This window comes from Canis lupus, chromosome 17 (genome assembly GCF_003254725.2).
Source record: "Canis lupus dingo isolate Sandy chromosome 17, ASM325472v2, whole genome shotgun sequence".
NCBI classification, from domain to species: Eukaryota; Metazoa; Chordata; class Mammalia; order Carnivora; family Canidae; genus Canis; species Canis lupus.
In genome coordinates, this window is record NC_064259.1 from 39,246,784 (window position 1) to 39,272,355 (window position 25,572).

The 25,572-nt window shown below is 45.1% G+C and overlaps 1 protein-coding gene across 4 annotated transcripts in view; it reads left to right on the plus strand.

The window, feature by feature from the left end:
- The first annotated feature begins 4,717 nt into the window (after positions 1 to 4,717).
- The window catches only part of ST3GAL5 (ST3 beta-galactoside alpha-2,3-sialyltransferase 5), a 51,518-nt gene continuing 30,663 nt past the window's right edge, over positions 4,718 to 25,572 (plus strand). Inside the window, exon 1 of one of the 4 annotated variants that reach the window (XM_049095561.1) lies at positions 4,718 to 4,921. In XM_049095561.1, coding sequence (XP_048951518.1) covers positions 4,831 to 4,921 — 91 coding nt within the window. In that variant the 5' untranslated portion in view covers positions 4,718 to 4,830. Of the gene's footprint in view, positions 4,922 to 12,943; positions 13,033 to 25,572 lie in introns of those variants that run through there. The other 3 variants (XM_025453824.3, XM_049095562.1, XM_025453825.3) reach the window with 3 other exon arrangements.

The window sequence follows — 25,572 nt, forward strand, 5'->3', positions numbered from 1 at the left end:
CACTTAATGTGATATCTCAAGCTTTTTCTAGTGTTGATCTAATCATCACATTGGTCTCTCTCTCTCTCTCAATTGCAAATATTCCAGCCACTTTGATGGAGACATAATTAATGATTCCTTAACCCTTGGGGATTCTTGCTCATCCTCTTGAATCTTTGAGGTTGGCTCTTGGCAAAGCTGTAAATGAAAGGAAGTTTGTTTTCTAGGCCTATCTGCATCTCTTACAGATCTTTTTTCCCTGCTAGCAATTTTAGCCCAAGACGTTTCTTGCTATTCTTGATGCCAGTCTGCCCTCTCAGCCTGTGCTCTTTTGAAGGGCTATTAAAAAAATAATAATATAGTTCTCTTTTTTCCTTAAGACAGCAGTGCATGCTAATGTTGTCCAATATGAGAAATACCTAAAAGCAAAGAAAATAAAAATCTGCTATAACTTTGTTATTCCAGATCATATGCCACTGCTCCTTACTGTTCTCAAAAATAATATTGGCGCTTTTGATCTCACTTGTCTGTGCCAGGTCCCCTTCCTCCCAGTTCTTGCTGTGCCTTCCAGCTTCACTTCAGAGGCTAACTTGTGTCCATGATACGATGAAAAAAACTAAATGAATAAACCCTAGAAAGTATACTATCCTGAGGCCTTCAGCCCCTATGTATGTAAAAATATTCACAAACAAAAAAATATACACAGAATGTCAAGGGAGCACCTGAAGTTGGCTAGTTTAACCCACAGTAGACCTCATTGGCTCAGAAAACTGGAGTTTATAGAGGTAGGATGAGCTGCAGGGCTGGTGTGATCTAGTGGCTCAAAAATGTCATAAAGGGAATGGTTTCTTTCTAACTTTTCTCTCTGCTTCACTCAGCCTTATTCTCTTCTAAAGTAAGTTCTTGTAGTCTAAAGTGACTGCCTCTTCAGCAACTTCTGAGGCTACTTACTACCTGACTCCCGTGTAGCTGGAGATGAGAGCATCTCTCTCTCACCATTCCATAAATCTGAGATTTCCTCTGACCAGATCAGTCTGGTTCCTACGGCTGCTCATGAATCAATCCTAGTGGCAAGGAAGATGGGATGACTCTGGGTGGCTTAGACCAGCAGGTCTCAAGCTCTGGTCTTAGGGCCCTTTACACTCTTAAAAATTACTGAAGATCCCAAAGTATGTTTTTTTTCCAAAGTATCTTTTTAATGGAGGTTTCATCTATTGCTTTTTGCCAAATTAGAAGTTAAATTTATTAAGATTAATAAAATAATTTATAAAAATAATAAAATTACATGTTATAACAAGTAATTGAAAAATAACTATGTTTTAAAAGGTATTAACACGCCCCCCCCCAGTATAACTATGTTTTCCAGAACAAAAAGATGGTGAGAAGAATGGCTTTTTTTCCCTTTATTTTTTTAATTTGCAAGTCTCTTTAAATCTGGTTTAATAGAAGACAGCTGGATTTTCATATCTGCTTCTGTATTCAATCTGTTGCAAATCGTTTTGGTTAAAGTACAGGAAAAAATATGCTTTACATCCATATGTAATTGGAAAAGGGAGGAGTAGTGTAACAGCTTTTAAAGATAATTGTGGATATTCTTTTTTGGTACTATACCAAAACTCTACAAGAGGTCATTTCTTAAAGGCTTGTTGCACAGTAGAATCTGAAACCTTATCTATAAATTTTTCATACTGTTAAATTAAAATCCATTGTCTGCCTCACATTTAAAATTCACCTTTAACTCATGTGTGATTTTGTAACATCATGCATTAGCCATCTGGAAAACCTTGATTCATGGAGTAAATGCAGGTCTTCCTGCAGTTGGCATATCATACATGATCCATTATCCCCAAATCATATTTATTAACATCACCGTCAGTCCCATCAGAAAAGTCCTTAAATATTGAGAAGCTGTCTCATTGTGATATAACTCTTCCAAAATTCTAAATTTCTTTTGAAAGCTGGGATTTTTCATCATTGGCAACAAATAGTCCATTGTTTTCCCTGAAGAGACAGGCTCACTTAATTGATTGATTTTGGTAGAAATATCTACCAAATAACCATGATTTGTCAGTTGCTTCCTCAAGCAAAAATGGCGTTTCATGAAAAAAACCTCAAAACAGCTAGTTCAGCTTACGGCTGTGCAAGTGTTTTCCCTCAGACAACCACCATGCTTTAGTTTGTGGCAGAAGGGTTTTATGTGCATTTTCCATTTTGTCATATAAAATATTAAAAAAATTATGTGCTCGACGGTTGAGATTTTAATTTAGTAATATTTATTGCTCCATCAAGAATATTAAGTGAGACTGCATTTTTTTTAATTAAAAAAAAATTTTTAACCATGAGTGTGGTAGTGAAAGATGTTAGTACAGTTCAGTGCCACCACTTTGATTTGTGAAGGCCCCAGTAGTTTTGCACACCTTTACCCTTGCACCGTCAATGAGAAAGATAAATTATGTCTTAGGTAATCATGAATTTTGACTTCAGAGATTCCCTGAAATGTCTTCAGGGACCCCTAGGGGTCCATGGACCATACTTTGAGAACCTCTGACCTAGAACAATCAGAGCTGACTCATAGAGTTAAAAGTGGGGCAAACTTACCTAAACCATATGTTGCCTCACAGTTGGGTGGAGGTTGGGGGCAACCACAATGCCTGTGATCAGAATGACCTAAGTCATGAACATAAGGAACAAAAGAATTACAAAATCATGGTGGCTGTCCCGGATTTACAAATAGTTTAGCCACTTTGCTAACAGTTTCCTTCACCACAGGAAAAGCCATCCTGAGCTTTTCTGAGATTCCAGGTAAAGATTTGAGATCTAGTGGCTAATCCTAATTTATGATTTAAGGATCTCTGTCTCAATTCAGAACAGTGGCTGAGGATGGCTCTGCAGCTAGTAAAAGGGCTGTTTTAAGGTAGGGCTTGTTTTGTTGCACAAGTCAGTTTCTCTTGCCACCAAATGTGAATGAGGTGAATGAGGTAGTAGGGGGTGCAGGGTAAGTGTAACATCTGTCCTGTCAGGCTGGGACAGGAGGCAGTTTCAAGCTCCCCTTTTTTTTTTTTTCCCTTTCTTTCTCCCTTTCTCCACCTTACACCCACTTTTCCAAGGCACAGTATTCTGATTCTTATATCAGCCATATTGCTTTTGTGGCATTTTACCAACAAGGAGTATCTGGGAGAAAGGGGAAGAGCAGCTGAGGCAAAGAGAGGTAGAGTATCTGATCAAGCAGGCTGGGCTTGGGCTGGTCTCCAAGAGAGAAGTGGTGAGGTGCTCAGCATTCTCCCTGCAGCTGTCACTGACCTCTCGCAGCTGCTCTGCCTGGCCAGCCTTGGCTGATCCACTGGATTTAGATCTCCCAATGATAGCTTTTCCTCCGATATTTTCAAAATGCTCCTGTGTCCTCACCTTAGATTAACCTGGAAACATTTTTATGGCAACATCCCTTTGGAAAGTATGACGGCAGAGTCCTCCCCTCTCCTTCCTTTCCAAGATTTCCCTCCTGATTTTTGTTACCCAGATAGCACATTTTTTCTGCACCCCTGCCCCCACCAGGGAAGAACACAAACATTTCCAAACCCCCTATGGAGCTGTACGAACCCTGAGCAAACTGTTGCAAAAAAGGAACTGGGTGGCTCAGCGGTTGGGTGTCCAGACGCCTTTGGCTCAGGTCCTGATCCTGGGGTGTTGGGATCGAGTCCCGCATTGGGCTCCCGATTGGGAGCCTGCTTCTCCCTCTGCCTGTCTCTGCCATTCTCTCTGTTGTCTCCCGTGAATAAATTAAAAAAAAAAAATTTTTTTAAAGGAGCGACAAAACTCTCAGTTCATGCAAATATATTTGGCTCCGTGTCTAGGATCCTCCTTTTTAAACTGGAATCAGTATCACAGGCACATGACGGCGATGCTCTGTATCCATTAACCTGAAAGGAGATTCTGAAAGCAGACCAATTTCACTGAGTTCACCGAAGAGTCAACAAGTCCTAAGGCACAGAAATGTTGCGGGCGCATTATACACATTCGGCTGCGTTAAAGAAGTAACATATCAATGCTTTAAACTCCTTTTAATTCTTGAATTTGGAGGTTCACTAATACTTGTGCCTAAAAATATATGACATTTCCTTTCCAGAACCAAGGAAGATTCCTGAGGTATGGAAACGGGCACTCTAAGTGCAGGGTTCTGATCCTTGGTCTGCCACCAAATGCCCCAGTGACTTCTACTTTCCGGGCCTCAATTACCCATCTATGATACCAAGTGGGTAAGCAGCACTATTTCCCTTTTCTCAGACACGTGGAACGGCGTGAGATGTTCTGCAAGTCCCCAGACACTCGGCCAGGCTGCCCTAGTGCGGTTCTCAAGGGTGTCGGGTCCCTGAACCATGATGGGCCCAGGGGCTTGAGCCGGGAAGTGAAGCACGTGACTAGGTAAAGCCCCTTCGTCCACGCGATCCACATGTAACAATTCTCTGCGCAAAAGCCTATAACCAGCCCAGATGCCCCCTTATTTCCCTCCACCAGCTAACCACACGCAGACTTGGAGAACGCCGAGCGCCCGACGCCCCGGCTTCTCCCAGGCCACCAGCCCAGCCCGCCACGTCCAGCTGGGGGCGCCCCGCTCTCCCTACCGCTCTGGGTGGAGGGGTTGCGCGTCCTGGGGGCGGGGCCTCCGCGGGACGCCCTCGCGAGCTCCGATTGGTCGCTCCTGTCCACGTGACTGCCGTCCCCGCCCCGCGTCCCTCCTCCGCATCCGCGCGGGGGAGCGGACGGTCCGGTGCTGAATGGGCGCGAGCGCGGCGCCGGGGACGGGCGGGGGCGCGGGGCCCGGGGCTGGAGGCCGGCCAGCGCCCCCTCCCTAGCATGCGGACGAAGGCTGCGGGCGGCGCGGAGCGGCGTCCCTTGCAGCTGCGAACCGAGGCGGCGGCGGCGGCGGCGGCACCTGCCGGCCGAGGTAAGTGGCGCGGCCCCTTCTCGGCGTAGCGGGGCCCGCGGGCTGGGGGCGGCGGCAGCGATCAGCCCCTGCCCCTGCCTGGCTGGGCCCCGCGGCTCCACCCGGGCCCCGCGGGGAGCGCCCCGGGCTCGGCGCCCCTAGTCGCGCCTCGCGGGGGCGCGGGCTGAGAGTCGTGGCCTCCCGCCGCGTGGACTGACTGGGCGGGGGACGCCGCGCCGCTGTGGACGCGGCGGAGGCGCAGGGGGGGAACTGCAGGGGTGTCGGGTCGAGCCCCAGTCGCCCTTTCTCCCCGGGCTTTCCGCGGCGGCTCGGGGTTTAATTCATTGGTGGAAGCGTCCAGCCATCGGAGCCGAGTTCACTCATTACCCTGGGACGGGATTGGGGAACCCTTTGTAGGGTAACTAGCAGCTTCCCCAGCTGCCCATTGCATCCTTCGGGAAGGCGCGGTATGTGGCGTCTGCAGGTAGAAATTCTCCATAGACCTTCCTTGCCGCCTCTCTGCAGCCAGCCCTACGGAAGAGACACATTCTGGTGACCTTTTGCTTCCCTTTGAATTGTAAGCAGTGCCTTGACGTGGGCATGCATTCGTTATACGCTGGTAGTAAGTAACGCAAGGTTTTCCGAGAGCATCTCTCAGAGGAGCTGGGCTAAGAGGGAGAGGCGGGGTCTTGTCCCCACCCCACACCAGCTGGGTGACCTTGGCTGACACCGGTCCCCCTGTGGGGCTCTCTGTCTCCTCGTCTCTAGTGGGAGGCTTGAGCTGCTGATGGATGTGCTTCCTTCCGGGCCTCCGGTTCAGTGGTTCTGACCGAAGAAGGTGTTTACCAGTGAAGAGGGACCTGCAAATCAATAGATGGCTCGAAAAATGAATTTTACGTCCTCTTGTCTTAATTCGCATATGTGGCCTTTGCTTAATTAGGTATCGTTCTTCTAAAAGAGAAAATAGTTTTATGTGCTGCGTTTCATCTGGCGCCCTTGGCTTGCCTGCTTGTGCCAAGCAGGGAGCTAGGTGCCCTGGTACAAAGATGAAGGAGACTCATCTCCTGCCCTCTGGTGTTTAGCCTCACTCTCCTCTTGGTTTATAACTGCTAATGCTCTTCCATAGTGAGATGCATATCTTGAAACTGGAAGAGGAATCCATGTCTGTTGAGAGAAGGGGCACCAACTCAAAAACATGATGGGTTGTGGTTTCACTTGTGTAATCTGGAAAGCTTGACAGCTTGGAAGAATGTCTTACATTTCTAGTGTTAGAGCCAGGATCACCTAAATTTCTTGGATGGGAGAGACTGCTATGAACTGCCAGGACACTATAACCAGGATGTCCTGAGTCCTTTTTTGTGGCTGTTCATTATGCGAGTGCTGCTGTTTTTGTAAGATGGAATGAACCTTAGTTATGATCAGTAGCCATTTCTTTCTTTAGGCCAGAAAAGAAATGAGTGAGCTGGGAAGGCGTGAGGGGGTTAATGGAAGAGTGAAAGGGCTGACAGGCGTAAATTCTAAAAGCTCATGTTTTTGACTACCTATTTTGAAAATGCTTATGATTTTGGTACAAGCTGCCAAGTTAGCCCCATGCTGTTTGGCAGCAGTGAGGGGAATTTATCCCTTGGGAGGTGAACAGACCATAAAAAGAGGCTCAGAGTTCTCTGTGGGAGTCCATCCAGGTGCTGGAGGGCAGAGGGGTGTGTCTTGGGGCCAGCCATTCCTGGGAGAAGGATCAAGACTCCCCTTCCATACCCTTCTAGCTCCTGAGGAACGATTTAATCTGAATGGCTTGCGGAGGGTTGAGATCATTCCCAGAGGGCGTGCTTCATGTCTTTAGTCTAGCTGAGCAGAAATAAAACAGCTGGGAAGATACATAATGATGGTACAAACTTCCTAACTGCTGAAAAAGGAGAAGCTAGGACTGGATCCCTGTGAATGGTGTAAGTTAGCAAAGGCATCCAAAATGGGGGAGCGGGGTTCAAATCACCAGCCTCGTGTGGGAAGAAGCCATAAATATGGATGGTGACATGCGGGTTCCCCAGGGAGAGAGACCCAAGCTTAAGCACACATGCAGAGGGGGGAGTAAGGAAGTTGTGTAAGGGAATAAGAGACAAATGAGGTTAGAGGGGTACAAGGACACTACCAGGCTTATCTTACCTGGAGAGCTTTTTCTTTTTTTCTTTCTTTTTAATAGAAAAGTAGACATACTATAAGTGTACTGTTCACCAGTTTTCCAAACTGAACACACCCATGCACTCAGATCAAGAAGCAGGAGCTCCTCATGTGCTCCCTTCCAGACCGTACATCCCCGAGGATAACCTACGCCTGACTGTCCACGTTTGTATAAATGGATCCTGTGATGTCTGCCATCTTTCCTTATGAGCTGGGTTTCCGATACTCAGTCATGACACTGCCTCTCATTGTAGTGTGCTCACTCTTGTTGCTGATTTTGGCCATTGGGTGAATAATATATCACATATTTATCTGTGCACTGTTGATGGACATTTGGGCAGTTTCCAGCATTTGGCTATCTCATATAATGCTGTTGTGACTATTCTCGTACCTGTCTTTGGTATACATACATATGCATTTCTGATGGGGGTTATAGTTGGTGTGTGATTGCTCGGTCATGGGTCTGTGTATACTCAGCTTTGGGAGATGCAGGCAAAGCTATTTTATTCCAGTTTTTGAATAATAACCTTGTTATTAGTATAATTATCAATATGGTTATTAAATGGTAATTAGTGGTTAATTTTTATTGGTATAGTGTTAATACATCCTTCTTCTAGCTGATGAATGCACTAAGGTGACAGTCAGGAGTCCTACCGGGAGTTGTGATCAGTTTCTACCTGGCATCGCCCTATGTCCCACATGCTCTTGGCAAGTGGAGTCACCTCCATGACCCAGTCACCCCAGAGTCAGGCAGCAGGACAGGCTGAGCTGTGGGGAACCCAAGAGCAATGTTGTCAGGAAAGAGTTTCTCTGGCCAAACTGCTTTACCTTATCTCAGATCCCAGCCTTCTTGCTGCAGACACTTCTGGGAACCTCTTCTCCCTCTGGTTCCATTAATATTGTACTTTCTATACTTGTTTCTGTTTCTCTGATCTGCCTTCTCTGTATTTCTGGACTTCTGCTAGGAATTCCCCCATGTCCTAGAGGAAAAGCCCATTTCTTGGTCTTTTGAGGCCATATAAGATATTTTTATTCTCTTCTTCCAGCATGGAAAAAATATCCAGGATTAGGTTATCGGGTGGTTCACCAACTCCTATAATGTATAAATTCTTTCCGTTTTCCCTTCAAGTTTTTATTATCTGGAATCATAATAGCTAAGTATCATATGATATGATTAATTCAGAGAGAGAAATGATAAAAATAACAAAAAAGGTCTATTTTAATGGATCTATTTTAATGTTCTGCCTTTTGAACAGTTAGGCTGTTTTTAATATTAAGTGTCATTTTCATAATTAAAGGCTTAAACGTATTGAGTTCAGAAGAGAAGTAGTTGTTCTATTATATGTGTAGGGTTCCTTCTTCCCTGACTGTGTTTTCTCAGCTTCTGCTTTTTTCTCTGCTTCTGTCTTGTTCTTCACTTCCTTTCTGCTTTTCAGAAACATCTTGGTCTCATTTCCTATCTACACTCTAGCAGCAAGAGAGGAAGACAGAGTATGGTGCTTTATTTAACAGAGCTGCCAAGACTCTCCCCTCTTTGCTTGTTATTTTTTGCAGTCAAGTCCTTAGTCTTCCAGGGCTTGGTGGTTGGTGCAGACTCTTTGCTTATCCTCTCTCTAGACCAGTGCTGTCCGCGGAAAAATAACCCAAGCCACATATAACTTAAAATTTTCTAGTAGCTACATTTTTTTAATTGGAGTTCAATTTGCCAACATATAGCATAACACCCAGTGCTCATCCCATCAAGTGCTGCCCTCAGTGCCCGTCACCCAGTCACCCCCACCCCCCGCCCACCTCCCTTTCCACCACCCCTTGTTCGTTTCCCAGAGTTAGGAGTCTCTCATGTTCTGTCTCCCTTTCTGATATTTCCCACTCATTTTCTCTCCTTTCCTCTTTATTCCTTTTCACTATTTTTTTATATTCCCCAAATGAATGAGACCATATAACGTTTGTCCTTCTCCGATTGACTTATTTCACTCAGCATAATACCCTCCAGTTCCATCCATGTCAAAGCAAATGATGGGTATTTGTCGTTTCTAATGGCTAATATTCCATTGTATACATATACCACATTTGAAAAATTAAAAGGAAACAGGTGCGAGACTCCTGAGTGGCTCAGAGCATCTGCCTTCGGCTCAGGGCATGATCCTGGGATCCGGGATTGAGTCCCGCATTGGGCTCCTGGCTAGGAGCCTGCTTCTCCCTCTGCCTGTGTCTCTGCCTCTCTCTCTCTCTCTCTCTCTCTGTGTCTCTGGTGAATAAATAAATAATAAATCTTAAAAAAAACCAAACAGCTGCATCAAAGTTTCAATTTCTGAGTAATATGAGAACTTCTAAACTCTTATGCACCTAATAACACAGCTTCAACCTATATAAAGTAAAAAGTAACTGAAGGATAAGCAAGTTGACAAATTTGCCATCATAGTGGGAGATTTAACATACATCTTTCAATAACTGATAGGACAAGCTGAGTGAAAATGAATAAGGAATTATTCCAGCAAACAATAAGCTTGATCAAACTGATTATATAGAAAACATGGTCCCAGCAAGTGAAGATTGTACTTCTATAAAAATTGAGTGTATACCTGGTTGTGAAAGAAGTCCTAACATATTTAGAATAATCAGTATCATACAGATTTAAGTTCTCTGAACACAGTGCAACTAAATTATATCCGTATTAAAAGATACTTTGAAAGAATATATTTGAAAATTTGAATTTGAAAATATTTAGATTTGAAAGATAATTGATAATGGTAAACATATATGTCAAAACTTGTAGGATGAGTTGTATACTCAAAAAACTAGTGAGGTGCAACTAACTTGGTATTTAAGGGGGAAATGTACAGTCTTAATTGCTTATTAACGAAAATGGCAATGATTTAATTAGCTAAATTAAGAAGTTGGGAACATAGCAATTAAAACAGAGCCAATGAATTAGAAGAAAGGAAACTTTAAAAAACACAGGGGAAATTAATTTTTAAAAATATTTTATTTATTTATTTATTTATTTATTTATTTATTTATTTGAGAGCAAGAGAGTGAGAAACAGCATGAGCAGTGGGGAGTGGGAGAAGCAGGCTCCCTACTGAGCAGGGAGCCCGATGTGGGGCTTGATCCCAGGACCCTGGGATTATGACTTGAGCCAAAGACAGACACTTAACTAACTGAGCCACCCAGGCAACCCAATTTTTTTTAAAGTAGGCTGCACACTTAGTGTGGAGCCCAGTGCAAGGCTTGAACTCATGACCCTGAGACTAGACCAAAGATCAAGAGTCAGACCCTTAACCAACTGAGCCACCCAGGCACCCTGTGAAGTTAATTTTAACAATATGTTTCAGTTAACCCAATATGTTCAATATTTTACAAAATCAATATAATAATTGTTAAAGAGCTATTTTACATTGATCTGTTCATACTAAGTCTTCAAAGCTTGGTGTATCTCTTACTTACTGTATACAGCACATCTCAATTTGTTTTGGCCATGTTTGACGTACTTAACAGCCACATGTAGCTAGTGGCAACTGTATTGGACAACGCAGTTCTGCATCTTAGCCTGTAAACATTGAGCTGGGGGCAGGGACAGTCAGAGCTAACTCTGGTGGTGGGGTTCAGTTCCTGCCAAGCAAATCTAGGATCATAGGAATCTAGCAGTGTTTTTTGGTTGGTGAAGAGGGAGTGAGCTCTTTGTGAAAAATCTTCTTATTAAATTCACCCCCCTCCCAACAAACCTAAATGCTACAACACAGAGATAGGACAGGAAAAAAGACAAATGCTGTACTGCCTCACCTTATTCTCATCTGTTTATCCTCATGTTTAATATATGTATGTCATGTTTTTTCATATATGTGTCATTTTGTTTATTTATAATGTCAACTCACTTAATTTTCACAAAAGCCATATGAGTTTGGTGTCATTATTATCCTCTTTTTACAAACGAGAATTTTGAGGCTCAGAGAGGCTAACTAAGAACCATAGGGGAGAGAACCCAGGGGAAACATCCAGGGGACATTCTGACTCAGGCAGTCTGACCTGGAGGCAAATACAGCCCTCCCATGCCTCAGAATGGCTCCTGTGGAAATTCTTGAGAAGGTTACCTGAGGTGGCTGAGACAGCTCTGTTCCCTCTCCAGGTTGGTGTGTTCCCTGCCACACCATCACCACTCCTCTGAGTCTCTACAGCAGCTTCCTAACTGGCCTCAGGGTACAAGAGGACTTCCGCATCTCCAGTCTGACCTCAAGAGAGGTCTCCAAAATCCAATTCCAGTTAACTCCCTGTCCCCTATGCTCACCCTTTTTCTTTTACCTCAGGATAAAATTCCAGCCTGCCACGGCATGACCTGCTTCTTTTTCCAGCTTCTCTTGGCACATTATTCCCTTCCAGGCTGGATCTTCAGACACTCCATGTGAAGTTTTTCCCTCTGTGCCTGCTCAGGTGGCACCTGCCTGCCCACATCCACCAATTCCCACTCCTGCCTTCCTGGGAGGACCTTTCCTAACCCCTTCCCAGACACCTACCTTCCCCCACCCCCAAATCGAAAGCATCTTGTAACATACCCCTCATGTCCAACATAGAATAAATTTGAAAGAAATACTATGAATATTATTACACTGGTGGTAGATCTACTTGTTTGACTTTTAAAGTATGGTAATGAGAGCCTCTGGAAGAAGAGCCTGTCCTGAGTTACTAGTGCTGTAGTCCCAGGCCCATACTCCACCTCCATGCTTGATTAAAACTGGTTATGTGAGGGGCACCTGGGTGGCTCAGTGGTTGAGCATCTGCTTGAATTCAGCTCAGGTCTTGATCCCGGCATCCTGGGATCAAATCCTGCATCAGGCTCCCCACAGACAGCCTGCTTCTCCTTCTGCCTATGTCCCTGCCTCTCTCTCTGCGTCTCTCATGAATAAATAAATAAAATTTTAAAAACCCCAAAAAACTGGTTATGTGAGTGGCAGTGTGCCTCTTTAGGGGCTTGCCGAAATATTTGGAGCAAAAGAGTAAAAGGGATGTGTAATTGGGGTGTAAAAGGAAATTCTCTATTTTAGCCCTGTTTCTTGACAGACCTAAATACATATTGTTGGTTTTAAGAGTTCAGGCATATTTAACTTGTCCTGAGCTCGAAATGGCCCAAACAAAACTCGCTTTTTTCTTCTATAGGATCGTTTCCACCCCTTTAGTCTCAAAAACTGCGAGGGCCTGTCGAACTTCTGGTTCCAGTTGTTGTCCCTTCATTTCCTTTCCCAGGGTCATTACTGATTTCTGATTTGAGTTTGACATAACTAGTCTGCTTCTTCTAGGACATCGAGGCTTATTCAATCCTGTTACTACGTAAACCGTAAAGTGCCTAGTGAATCCTTCTCCTTCCCTTCCCTACCCACCTGGATGGTGGCTGTCACAGAGAACCCCCACTGGAGAGCTGTTAGAGCTTGAAGGGACTCAAAGAGGAGGGGCAGTTCTCTGAGCACTTCTCCTCAGTTTACTCCAGGGTCACCTGTCATTCCCTCTGGCCTCCTTCTCTGATGGGTACCACCACCTTCGCCATTACATCATCTCAGAGAACATTGGAATGATGGAGCTGTATAGTGCCCTCTTACATGGACTTTGCTTTTTTTTTTTCTTCTTCCCATTACTGGCCTGAGTTATGTGGGCCAGATCTCAGCTGGCAGGCCCCTAGAACAGGTACTGCCAGCTCGGTTACCAAGTTCTGTGTGGCATCTACCTCCATGTCCCCTGATCGGCTCCCTAATCACTGCGCCCACTCTGGTTTGGCTCCCCTATCGCCCTCAGCTGTAGCAAACTCCGTGACCTCTCCCTTGATCTCCTCTCCCCTGGCCTTCTTCATTTCAGCCTGAGCTGGCCATCCTCGCTCTGGAACCACTTACAGCCACCTGGTGCATCCTCCTTTGGGGTGCGTTTGGAGGGCCTGGTTCCTGCTCAGCCACATCTTCTGCCACTTTCACCAGGTACTCTGATCAGGCCTGAGCCTGTCTCTCTGGGCATTTTGGCATGGCCTTCCTTCCATCTGGAATGCCTGTTCTCTCTTCTGTCTTTCTCTGAAGTCTTGCCCATCCTTTAGGGACTCATTTCTGCATCATCTTCTCAGGGAAGCCTCCCTGCTATCCTGTGATGGAGGTGATGGTTCCTGGCTGCTCCAGGTGTACTTCTGTCCCTCTGTCAGGGCATTATTTGGTGTTTGGGGTTTTAAGATATTTTCACCTTTACTGGCTGGATTATTCATTTAAAGAAGAAAGGGGCTGTGTCTTATTTATCTTTATATTCCCAGTGCCTGGTGTATGGAAGGTGCTTATTAAATGGATTATTAGGGAAATGAAGCAAATTATCCAACAATATGGGCCAGACCTCTGCAGTGGGGGCCTGCAGGAGAATTAAGCCCTACTACTCTAAGGCAACCATGGTATGTAACGAATTAACTTCTCTTCTGTGCTTCAGGAATGATTCTAGTTATAGACCATCATTGGGAGAATTGAGAAAAATAGGTATTCAGATCCTTTTCTGTTGGGCCTAATTCTCCAGTAGAACCCAGCTTGGAGAAGGCCGGTATAGACACTTCGATTCCAATCCTGATAAAATATATGTATGCAAGGACTGAAGACAGACCAGAATGTTAACAGTGGATATCAGTAGGTTGTAGTATGACAACCAGTATGTGATTTCAGAATGTTCTTTCCGCTGTTAAATAATTTCTGAAGTTTCTAACTTTGTGATAATAGAGCTTTAAAAAAATACTTCTCAAATGAGCCAAGTCAAGAGTTCCTAAACCTGACTGTGGCTCATCTAAGGCAGTAGATAGTTGGGGGTTTTGTTTTCAAATATACCTCCCTGTGCCACTCCACAGCACACCAGGAATCACCAAGCTGAGTGCCTCAACGTTGGCTGCTGGAGAATCGAGCCTCTGGGCGAGGATGACTCTAGCTGTCAGCTCTCTGGACGTGGGTGTCTCTCTTTGCTGCCACCGGACACCTTGCAAATTGCAGGGCTGAGTTTCCAGCAAGCATGGCTTGCCATGAGAGAAATTAGCATGCTAAGGAAACTAATGCATATTCTCAGAAGTAAATCTAGAGGTGTTCTTTTTTTTCTTCTCCTTAATTACTCAGAGTGAACATAACCCAGGGTTATTTGAATTAAGTCTCACATGCTAATTCTTGTTCATGAAATACTGTTTCAACAAGCCCACATTTTTTTTCCTTGAAGTTTGACCTTGTGTGTCCTCACACTGGATTTTACCCTTATTCCAGCAAGAATCCACCAATGGGTGCCGAAATAAGTATTTGATAAGGAAGAGGATATTTGCTTAGTCTCTAAGTATTGACCATCAAGTTACTTATTAATTACGAAGGAAATTACGAAGTTACTTATTAATTATGAAGGAAAAATAGTAATTTGACAGTGGAGAAACCTGCCTTCCACCACTTTAACCAGTTGATCAAATTTAATATCACCAGCAGTGGGACAAATCCAACATCAGGTACCTCCTAAGAAAATGCATTGAGAAGAGCCCAGCATTAGTCTGTGATATTTCTGCAAAAATGTATAACTTAAATCCAATCATGAAGAAGTAGACAAATCTCAATTGAGGGACATCCTACAAAATAACTGGCCTGTACTTTTCAAAAACGCAAAGATCATGAAAGATAAAGCAACTGTTTCAGGTTAAAGGAGGTTCAAAATATGTGGTAACTGAACACCACGTGTGATCCTTTTTGCTCTAGGGCTATTATTGGAACTAATAAAGAACTTTTTGTCTGGTCTTTAGATTAGATGGTATTGAAGCAACGATAGTTTCCTGATTTTTATCATTATATTGTGGTTGTGTAAGGGAATATCCTTGTATTCAGGAAATACTGAAATATTTTCCCAGGGTAGGTGGGAATGTCATATTTTCAACTACTTTCAAATGGTCAAAAAGGTAAATGCTGGGATGCCTGGGTGGCTCAGTGGTTGAGCATCTGCCTTTGGCTCAGGTCATGATCCCGGGCTCCTGGGATCGAGTCCCGCATCAGGCTCCCCATAGGAAGCCTGCCTCTCCCTCTGCCTATGTCTCTGTCTCTCTCTCTGTATCTCTCATGAATAAATAAATAAAATCTTTTTTTAAAAAAGTAATATGCACGGTATATTGTGTTATATAGAATGACAGAGAGCAAATATGGTATATTGTTAACAGTTGAGGAGTCCAGGTGAAAGATATATGGGAATTTTTTTGTACTATTCTTGTAATCCTTCCATAAGTTTGAGATTATGTCAGAAAATCAAGTTTGAAAATCAGAAGCCTGCAGGTCGTGGTGCTGTGGACAGTCTAGCATCAGAAGGCACATAGGGCTTTTCAGGGTCTCCCCTTTCTGTGGTCACTAATGAAGTCATTTCCCACAACATTGAGCTCTCTTCATCATTGGCTTGGCTCCCCCTGGCATTGGCAAAAGACAGTGGAAGAGCATTAATAGTGCAGCTTCACCTAACAGGAAGGTTTCTTTCTAATGCTGCTGTTCCTCAGACTTCCCTCCTGCTGGCTGTCCTCAGGCAGCTGAACCACCAGCTCTGACTCACATGTTTACTTGGTGTAGTAGACTTGGTTTAGACTTCACTCCTGCTCCCACCCCCAATTGTCCTGTACAAGAGGCTTCCCCGGCAGAATGTAACTTCAAAAATATATTTAAACACAGTGGAGAGTGTTGATGCGTGAGATCAGTGCACTTCACTAAGACACTTTGGTCAAGCGCTTGCCAGCAAATAAGACACAGAGCTCTTGGAGAGTGCACTTTGCCCAGAGCCTGGGCATGAGCCCATTAAAGATAGTCCTCTCTCCTGCCTTGACAGACTGTCAGGTTGTATGTTTTGGTAGAAATCCTGCATTTACTATGTTCTGTGTGAGGAGGGGGTCCTTTACCAGCCACCACTGCATTTTATGTCATTTAGGGGAGTCTCTAGAGGGGCGGGCGTGGCAGGGGCAGTTCTTGGATTCAGAAGGGGAGCTCTGAGTTAGGGCCTGAGGTGGGTGTGTGGTTGGGGCTGCATATTAGAATTTGCAGAGAGGGGTTCCTGGGAGACTGTCCAGCTCCAGGGAACAGAATATGAGAACACTGAAGCTTCTCTTCCTCCTTCCTATCTGTTTCTCCCTTCCAGCTCTTCTCTCCCATAATTTCCTGTCCCCTAGCCCCCCCCCACTCCATTTCCTCCACTCTGTCTTCTCCATCCTACTCTCTCTTTCCCCTTTTATTATTATTTTTAAGTCCATTTCCCTCCACTTATTCCAGCTTCCTATTTCTCTCTCCTAAATAGCTGTAATGTATGAGCATCCATTGAATCAGCTAAGTTTTATGTTTCCTGTTCTTACTTTGTTTTTTTTTTTTTTTTTTTTTTTTTTTTTTTTTAAATTTTTATTTATTTATGATAGTCACACAGAGAGAGAGAGAGGCAGAGACACAGGCAGAGGGAGAAGCAGGCTCCATGCACCGGGAGCCCGACGTGGGATTCGATCCCGGGTCTCCAGGATCGCGCCCTGGGCCAAAGGCAGGCGCCAAACCGCTGCGCCACCCAGGGATCCCCCTGTTCTTACTTTGAAAAGCAGGTGAGACTCATAAATTTTAGTGGAAGAAGAGGCAGTTAGAAATGTTCTCATCCAACCCTGCTTTTTACATATTAGCAAACATCCTGAAAGAGCTGACTTGGCCATTATCAAACAGCGGCACTGTTGACTGTTTTATCTCTTTCCTCTCCTTTTAAAAAAACAAAACAAAACAGATCCAGCTGCTCCTTTTATTTCCCATGATGGTGGGTGGGACAGTCATTTGACTTTGTTTATAAAGGATCCCCATCCCTGTTCTCTGAGTGTCAGGCATGCTCTGGACACTTCACAAATGCCCAGTGATTGTGGTATCTGGACACGGGCAAGGATCTGGTTTTCATGTCTGCCTCTTGTCGACTTTGGGTTGGCTATCCTGCAGAGACTTGGATGAGTCCATCCTTTGCAAGTATTTAGAGCCTTGCTGTAGGTCCTGAGGTTATAACCATAAACTGAATTGCCAGAGCCTTTTTTCTAGGAAGCTTGTATTTAGTGCGGAGAACAGACAACAGGCAAATATGTGTGAGTAGTAATGAGTGCTGTGCAGTAGCAGGAGTGAATAACAAGGCTCAGGGGTGGGAATGCTGTTTTACCAGGAGGGTGACTTGGGAACAAAGACTAGAATAAAGAGGGTGAAGGAGAGAGCCACTTGGAGGACCAGCAGAGGCAGAGGACCCTGAGGTGGGGTGAGGGTGGGAGCAGGAGGCCCTAGGATGAAGGGGAATGAGGGGGAGAGGAGTGTCAGAGAGAGTGGGGATGGGGAGAAGGCTCTGGATTTTTTTTTTTTTTTAAGGCTCTGGATTTTTAAGAGGTGCTGCACTGTCAACAACTTTGTCACTTTAGTGAAATCTTGGAGAAATACCATGTGTAGCTCCTGGACGTGTTCTAGTTTTGGAGAATGTTTATGTATTCCAAGGATTCAGGATTAATTGCCTTAGCGCTTTTTTTTTCTAAAGATTTCATTTATTTATTTGACAGAAAGAGAGCACAAGCAGAAGGAAGAGGCAGAGGGAGAGGGAGAAGCAGACTCCCCACTGTGAGCAGGGATCCCAATTCTGTGGAGCTCAATCCCAGGACCCCAGGATCATGACCTGAGCTGAAGGCAGATGCTTAACTGACTGAGCCACCCAGGTGCCCCTGCTTTAGCACTTTTTTTTAAAAGATTTTATTTATTTATTCATGAGAGACAGAGAGAGAGAGACAGACAGAGACAGAGACACAGGCAGAGGGAGAAGCAGGCTCTATAGATCCAGGGTCTCCAGGATTGCACCCTGGGCTGAAGGCAGCGCTAAACCGCTGAGCCACCTGGGCTGCCCAGCACTTTTAAACATATGAAAAGCCAGCAATTGAATGCTAGTAATGATGCATTCTCAACCTTAGAGGAATACCCGTTGACTAGCAGATTAATAGGCAGACAGACCTCAGATTCATTGCCATGTTTACATTTTGATTGGTGATCAAAATTAATAGAGTGTGGACTGCATTAATGGAGCAACACTTATTTTTCATTTCAGAAGACAGGTCCTTGTAACTGCACAGTTTGTAGGAGGATCTGAAAATCTTTAGGCTAAAGATGTAGCCTTGGTTTCTCAAAGTGCCATACGCACATAACTCTGTAGAACTTGCTTAGAATACACATTTGCATCCTTACTTGGTCCTGCCGGGTGGGAAGTTCTGGGGATGAGGTCTGGGAATCTGCATACTTCACAGCCTCTGAGTGGTTCTTGTGCCTGGTCAAGTTGCAGAACCACTGGCCAGGGCAGTGGTGGAGGCATTATTTATTTATTTATTATTTACTTAAATAATAGGCATTCATTTCTCACAGTTCTGGAGGTTGGGAAGCCCAAGATCAAGACATTAGAGATCCTGTGTCTGGCGAGAGCCTCTTCCTGGTTCCAGGAGAACCATCTCTCTGTGTCCTCACCTGGTGGCAGGCACTGATAAGTTCAATTGAACAAATCCTAGAAGACAGGAGATGATTGAGTATGGTCTCAGCAGCAGAGCTCAAACCAGCACTTCCTTTGTGGATTTTGGTATCACGGGTGAAATTTCACATTCCTAAAGGAGAAGGAAGACCCTGCCCATGCAGTAGAAACAGGAAAGGATTGTGTAGAGAGAGTTTTTCCCGCTTTGGTGGTGGAAATGGAATGGGGTGGTTAAAGGTGCTTTGCATGAGACACTTAGATCCAGAAAGGAGTGTGCTCCTTCCATCCCCATGCACATCTAAGAACCCTCCTCTGCAGTCTGGTGCTCGGCCCTGGCTGCTGTGTGAATGCAGGCTTGTGCCTGTCTGTTGGCTGACACATTTTACAGGTGAGAACACGACCATTTACCTTGATGAATCCAGTTTCTTGAGATCAAGCAACCCAAACCAGACATTAACAAGATTAGATACTGAAACTCCAAGGGTCTTCAATTTTTAGTCTACTCTGATTTTCATTTTTCGTAATGAGTTTGATAACCCTCAGTACTTAAAAAATATGATAGTGTTTGGAATTTTAATAGAGACAATGATTTTGTTCCAGTAGGTAAAGTTGGGGGCAGTTTTGTCCCCCCAGGGAACATCTGATAGTGTCTGGAGACAGTTTTGGTTGTTACAGCTGGTGCTCACTTCGGTAGCACATATACTAAAATTGGTTGTCACAGCTGGCAGAGGCAGGAGACCGGAGATGCTATTGGCATCTAGTGAGTGGAGGCCAGGGATGCTACTAAACACCCTACCTGAGACAGCTTCCTACAACAAAGAATTACCCAGCCCCAGTGTCAGTAGTGCTAAAGTGGAGAAACCCTGCAAAAGATCAATTGCATGCAGGGTTTTTAAAGATTTATTTACTTGTTTGAGAGAGAGGGAGATTGAGAGCATGTGAGGGAAGGAAAGTGGGAGAGACATAATCTCAAGCTGACTCTCTGCTGAGTGCAGAGCCTGATGCAGGGCTCGATCCCACAACCTTAAGATCATGACCTGAGCTGAAACCAAGAGTCAGATGTTCAATGACTGACTACCCAGACTCACCTAATTGTATACCTCTTATCTGTATTATGGTTTTGTTTTGTTTTGAGAGGAGAGAGAGAAAGAGCATGAGAGAGGTGGAGGGGCAGAGGGAGAGGGAGAGGGAAAAGCAGACTACCCACTGAGTAGGGAGCTTGACATGGGGCTCAATTCCAGGACCCCAGGAACATGACCTGAGCTGAAGGCAGCCGCTTTACCAACTGAGCCACCCAGGTACCCCAGGTCTTGGGATTTTAAGTGAGCTTTCATACAAAGTTCCATGGCTAAAACTGGTTTAGAATGAGCCACCTAGATTGTCTGCCTGGTTGGACGGGGAGGACAGGTTGGCTTCTGGGATCAGTAGGAGAGGAGTAACCTGTCACCCAGAGCTCTGGAAGCCACAGGTGAGGCCCTGGCCTGGTGTCCTCTTGAGCTTTTCTGGCTACAATGCTGTCTCCCCCACCCCTCCCCCACCTTACCCCACTGCTTCTCCCTGTGGGGCGAGGGCAGGAGGAAGTTGAGTGTAGACTTCACTCATCCCCACTGTTCCACAGCTCCTGGGCCCCAGCCCTCCTCCTCTTGTCCTGTGCCCATGGATGAGCTTTAGCAAGCTGGCCTGGAGGGGGCGGGGGTCAACTCTGTGACTAAACTGTGTCTGTGTGTATGCTGGGTGGCAGGTGCTGCACTTCTGAACAGTCTTCTTGCTCCCACGCTCCCTCCCACCCCCACTGCTGTGAATATATTCCTGTTCTCACCTCCCTCGACTTTGGGTATCTGGAAGGTAGGGGCTCATTCTAGACTCAGTCTATCAGCTCATCTCTGCATTCTCACAGAATTGATGAAATGAACTTTGAGACATTGCCCTTTTTGATGTGGGCACCCATATTACTTGTTTAGGGTAAAGCAATTTAAAATGCATTTTGCGGGACGCCTGGGTGGCTCAGTGATTGAGCGTTTTCCTTTGGCTCAGGTCGTGATCCCGGGGTCCTGGGATCAAGTCCCACATCAGGCTTTCTGCAGGGAGTCTGCTTCTTCCTCTGCCTATGTCTCTGCCTCTCTCTCTGTGACTCTGATGAATAAATAAATAAAATCTTAAAAAAAAAAAAAAAAGGAACTAGTGTGCTCCCTCTCTTAAATAATTGGGAGTTTCAGGTTGTTTGAACCCAGACTTGGAATTGTCACATCACAGTTCTGATTTTGCCTAATATTTCCTTTTCTGATTTCCAAAGCTATCTCGTGTGTTTCTTCCTTCCTTTCCTCTCCAACCCCTTGAAGATGGGCTGCCTGGGGTTAAGACAGCTCTGCATTTTGTTCTTCCCCTTGGGGATCTTATCTCTTTAGAGCAGTCTCAACTACTAACCTTTTATCCAGATACCCCAGGACCTTATTTCAGGTGTGGCACATCCTACTATTGACTATTACAGATCCCCCCTTCCCTTCCTTACCAACTGAACCCAAATTTTGTTTGGGGAAGCAGCCAGCCCGGCTTGTAAAAAGTTCCTGGCTGACTTTGCAGCTGGGGGCAGCCATGTGATATAGTTCTGCCCAAAGAGATATAAATGGAAGCCTGTCCGTTTCCGGGGAAGTTTTCCCTCTCCTGATATAAGTGTTTCTCCTTGTTTCCATCTCCTCTCTCTTCTCCTTCCTACCTGGACTGTGGGGTGGAGGTTGCCCATGTACCAAGGCTAGAAGAACAGAGGCTGACAGGAGCTGGGGACATCTGTGACATACCAGAGCCACTGCACTAGCCCTGCTAGACTGCTTGCAAGACTAGCCTGCTTGCTAGACTTCCTGTTCTGTGAGAAAAAGAAACCCACACTTGGCTAAAAGCCATGATACCCAGGTTCCTACTTCATGTAGCCCAGGGCACCCCCTGACTGATACTCTAAGTGAGATCCCTCTCAAGGGCCCCAGGCCTGGGTTTTCAGCTGTCCACAGAATTTAGCAGCCTGATGGCCTACAGGCATTTGGAACTCAGCAAGGCCAAGCAGATCTCAGTGATTCCACAGCCACCAGCCTTGTGACCTCTCTCTATAGAGCGCTCCCCCATCTTCCCTGCCACATGAACTGCACGTCTGCTCTATGCAAAGCCTGTGGGTGCTGCAGCCCAAGCGTATCCGCCCTCTCCTCCCCCGCCCTGCCCCCAGGCTGCTGCCATCTTTGCTGACGCACCCAGGATCTGTAGCTGAGAACCCTATGTTGGCTCCCCACCAGACACCCCTCTTGTCTTAGGCTCTCCACCCCTTCCTTCACGGGCCCTGCTGCTTCCCCAGTGGTTTTCTTCCATTTCTCTTGACCTCCCTTTGAATAAAATCCTCAAGGGCTTCTTGTGACCTTCTGTGGTCTTCCATATGTTGACCTAATGGCCTGTCTTAGGTTGGGTTCCATAAAAGCAGAGCCTGAAACAAGACTTTGGGGACCCCTGGTTCATTGAGGGGGCTTCCAGGAGAAAGAGGGAGAGGTTGAGGTTGGGGGGAGGGAGGCAGGGAAAGGAGCTGAGCAGAGCTGTGGTCCCAGCTGATCTCTCAGGGAGCACTGGAGCTTGAATTGTTCTCCCAAGGTGATCCCACCTAGAGGCCAGAGGGCTAGTCTTTTGTACCTCCTTAGTCAGCGGTAGGGCAAATCTGCAGAGTGGGGCAGATGTGCTTTTGGCACTGGTCCTTGGCACATCCAACAGGACCATAATATTGCCTTAACTCCTGCCTGCACCCCGACCCCCCACCGCCACCCCCATGCCACACTTTCTCAGCTATATGCAGTCATTTGCTCTTCCCTATATTAGCCAGGCCTCTGGATGTTGCTCATTCCATTCCTTCTGCTCACAGCATGCCTCTTCCCTCCCTACCCAGCTGCTCTTTGCTATGCCCTCTGCTCATGCTGCGCGCATTCTCCTGGACACCATGACATACTGAGTCTCTGCGCACCCCAAAGCTGTCTTCTCCTGAAGCACAGGCTTCCTGCCTTCTCTTGTTCTCCTTTATCAAGTAGAAGTCTTCATCTAAAACACAAAACCCCAAACATGATTTGAGTGATCATTTTCTCAACTTTCCGTGGATGATACATAACTCATACCAGTCTGATTAAAGGAAAAGTTAATTTGTTCCATACCATGGATGCCTTATTTAGGGCTTAGCTCTCTTGGACCTGGTGGGAAGGGCTGGTGGGCTGGATGTTCTCTTGCATCAAGCTATATTTCCAACTGTCTCCTGGGCATCTCTATCTGGTTATTTATCATCTCATATTAATCACATCATCACAAAACTACAAAAACGGACTTCCATCCCTGTCTTTCTGTAACTGGGATGCAGCTTTCCGTTTGTACACTTCTTGTCGCTAATACTCTTCCTTTCATCATTTTTCAGTAGCTCCCCGTCCGGTCCCTGTCCTGTCCCTTCTTCCTGCTCCTCACCAGATGGGCCTCAGGCTCCCCTTTCATCTGGGCAGCAGCGAGCATCCAGGACCCTCCCTTGCTGTCCCTGGGCGGGCAGCCTAGCAAGCAGCAGACTGGTGTTCCTTCTCTCCTGCCGTGAAGTCCTCCCACCTTAAAAGGCATGTTCTTTCAGCTGCCATATTCACATCTGAGCTATACCTATTCACCTTCCTAGGCAGCCCACTCCAGCCGTGTTGGCTTACTCCCTGCTTTCTCAAGTTCAGATTTTTGTTTATAGTGATCTGTGCCTTGTCAAGCCTTCATTATTAGAAACAAAAGACCCTTCACATATATGCATATCTAGCCTTCCGAAGCTCTTCCAGGTAGAAGGGCATGCAATGCACTTGGAGGTGAATAGATGTGGGTTAGAATTCTCAGCCCTTTACTTCTCCATGCATGACCTTCGGCAGGTTAAGTACATAGTAGGCTTTACTCCCAATAAATATTAATGCCCTGTCCACTCTTGTACCAATAATTGTCTGTATAGGTAATTTGGCAGTTTATCATGTCCTGCTTTGTGGTATCTATTCTACTCTTGTCTTGAACGGTTCTTAATTTTGAAAATGTTAGTTTGATTTCCTCAAATGGAAAGTGTAGGCCGTGCTCTTGTCCATCAGGGCATTAATAAGAATTATTTCTTCATCAGGCGTATAAGCGTTTAAGAAGGATATGTTATGTTTTTGTGTGTGAATAGAAATACGTAATTTTGAAAGCCAAGGCTTTTCTGCATAAAGATGGTTAGCAAAGCTGTTATGTGAAGGCTCATCCCTGGAGCCTGAGTGAGAAGAGGATTAAACTTATGAGCCCTGGGACCCTAGGACTTATGAGCCCTGGGACCCTTCTCGATGGTAGGAGAAGAGCTACCCATGAAGGAGATGGGGAAGAAGGACAAGAGGGTGCCATGGGACAGAAGAAGATAGGCAAGCTGTTGGTGATGGCCTGCCAACAAAAGTCCTTGGAGGAATGCCTGAAACCACCATCACCTCTGAAGCTCTCATAAGAAACTGAATATTTATTCAATAAATATGTACTAGATGCCCATTATGTGCCGCTTAACATCCTAGGCACTGTGAATTCAGTGGTGAGTGAGGTGAAGACCCCTGCTGCTATGCAATCTATATTCTTGCTGGGGAGACAGGGACAAATGTGTATTAAAAAGAAAAAAATTATAAATAACATGTCTGCTGATAGTATTATAAAAACAAAATGAAGCATGCATGTAGGAATCTCCATAGAGGCAGTTTGGGTAAGTAGGGTGTATCTGTAGTGGTTTTATTATTCTAAACTAAGCATTCTTCACATTAGATAAATGAATGGAGCAGAGAGGGTCCAGATCTCCAAAGCAAATACAGTCTATGTGTGTGTGTGTGTGTGTGTGTGTGTGCATGCACAAGTTGGGCAGGGGTGGCTTTAGTGTGCAGAAATGTTTATCACACCCTGCTTCTCCAGCAGATGCCACAGTGCCGGGCTAGAGCAGGTGAGCCGGAGCCCGCTGAAGCTCTAGGAGGGCCTCTCTCATCCTTCGTTTATCCACTAATTTCACTCACCAGTGTTTTGAAACCCCCTGGTGCTCAAATAGAGTTGGGCATGAGACTTCCATAGAATGGCAGGGGGAGCTCAGTCTCTGCTCCTCAGACAGACTGGACTTGCTGAGTGTCAATGTTCTTCATTTTGCTTCTCTCAAATATATGTTTTTTCTAGCTCAGCAGACTTCCCCCCAAAATAGTAACTTAGTTTCTACTTTTTGCCTTTAAATACTTTATGAGATACTGTCACTAACACACTAAAGAGATGCTTTTAGGGTTCCTAGGAATATTTTTTTGTTGGAGTGGTTTTCAAATTTCTTTTCATCATAGGGTAAGGAGCCTCCTCCCATGAAAATATCTTTATAAGCTTTCAAAAATAAAAGTAGTAATGCACAGAATTCAGGTAATATAAAAAGAATGCAAAATTAAAAATGAACTAACCCATAATTGTCGATAACCTGTAAGTATGTCTCCTTCTAAATACCTTTATGCCTATATACACCTATGGAATATGTAAACAGTCTTCTCCTGCATTTGGATCGTTTTGTTAGCTTAAAGTATAATTACTTTTGGGATTAATGGTACAGTTATGCAATAATTAACAAAACATGCCCATGGCTTAATGTTTGTATAACATTAAGCAACCCCTCCTCCACCAAATAGAACATTACATTTGAAAGAAATAAATGAACTGTGGATGTTGCAGAACTAAAAAAGACTATAAACTGGTAAATCCCAGGTTCTCTGAGGGAGCATCTCAAGGCCACCTAGCTAGCTGTATGACAGTTGTATATTTGTGAAGATGACCCAACCTTTTGTGATGTTGAAGAGCATGGAATCTGCATAGTCTCTTGTAAATCTGAAGAATACCTTCCAAGATCAAGTAGGATGACTTGATGAAACTCAGTGGGCAGTCAGATTCTCTTACCTTGAATGGAAACATCCATGAATGGAACATGATTTCTATGTATATTTCTATAC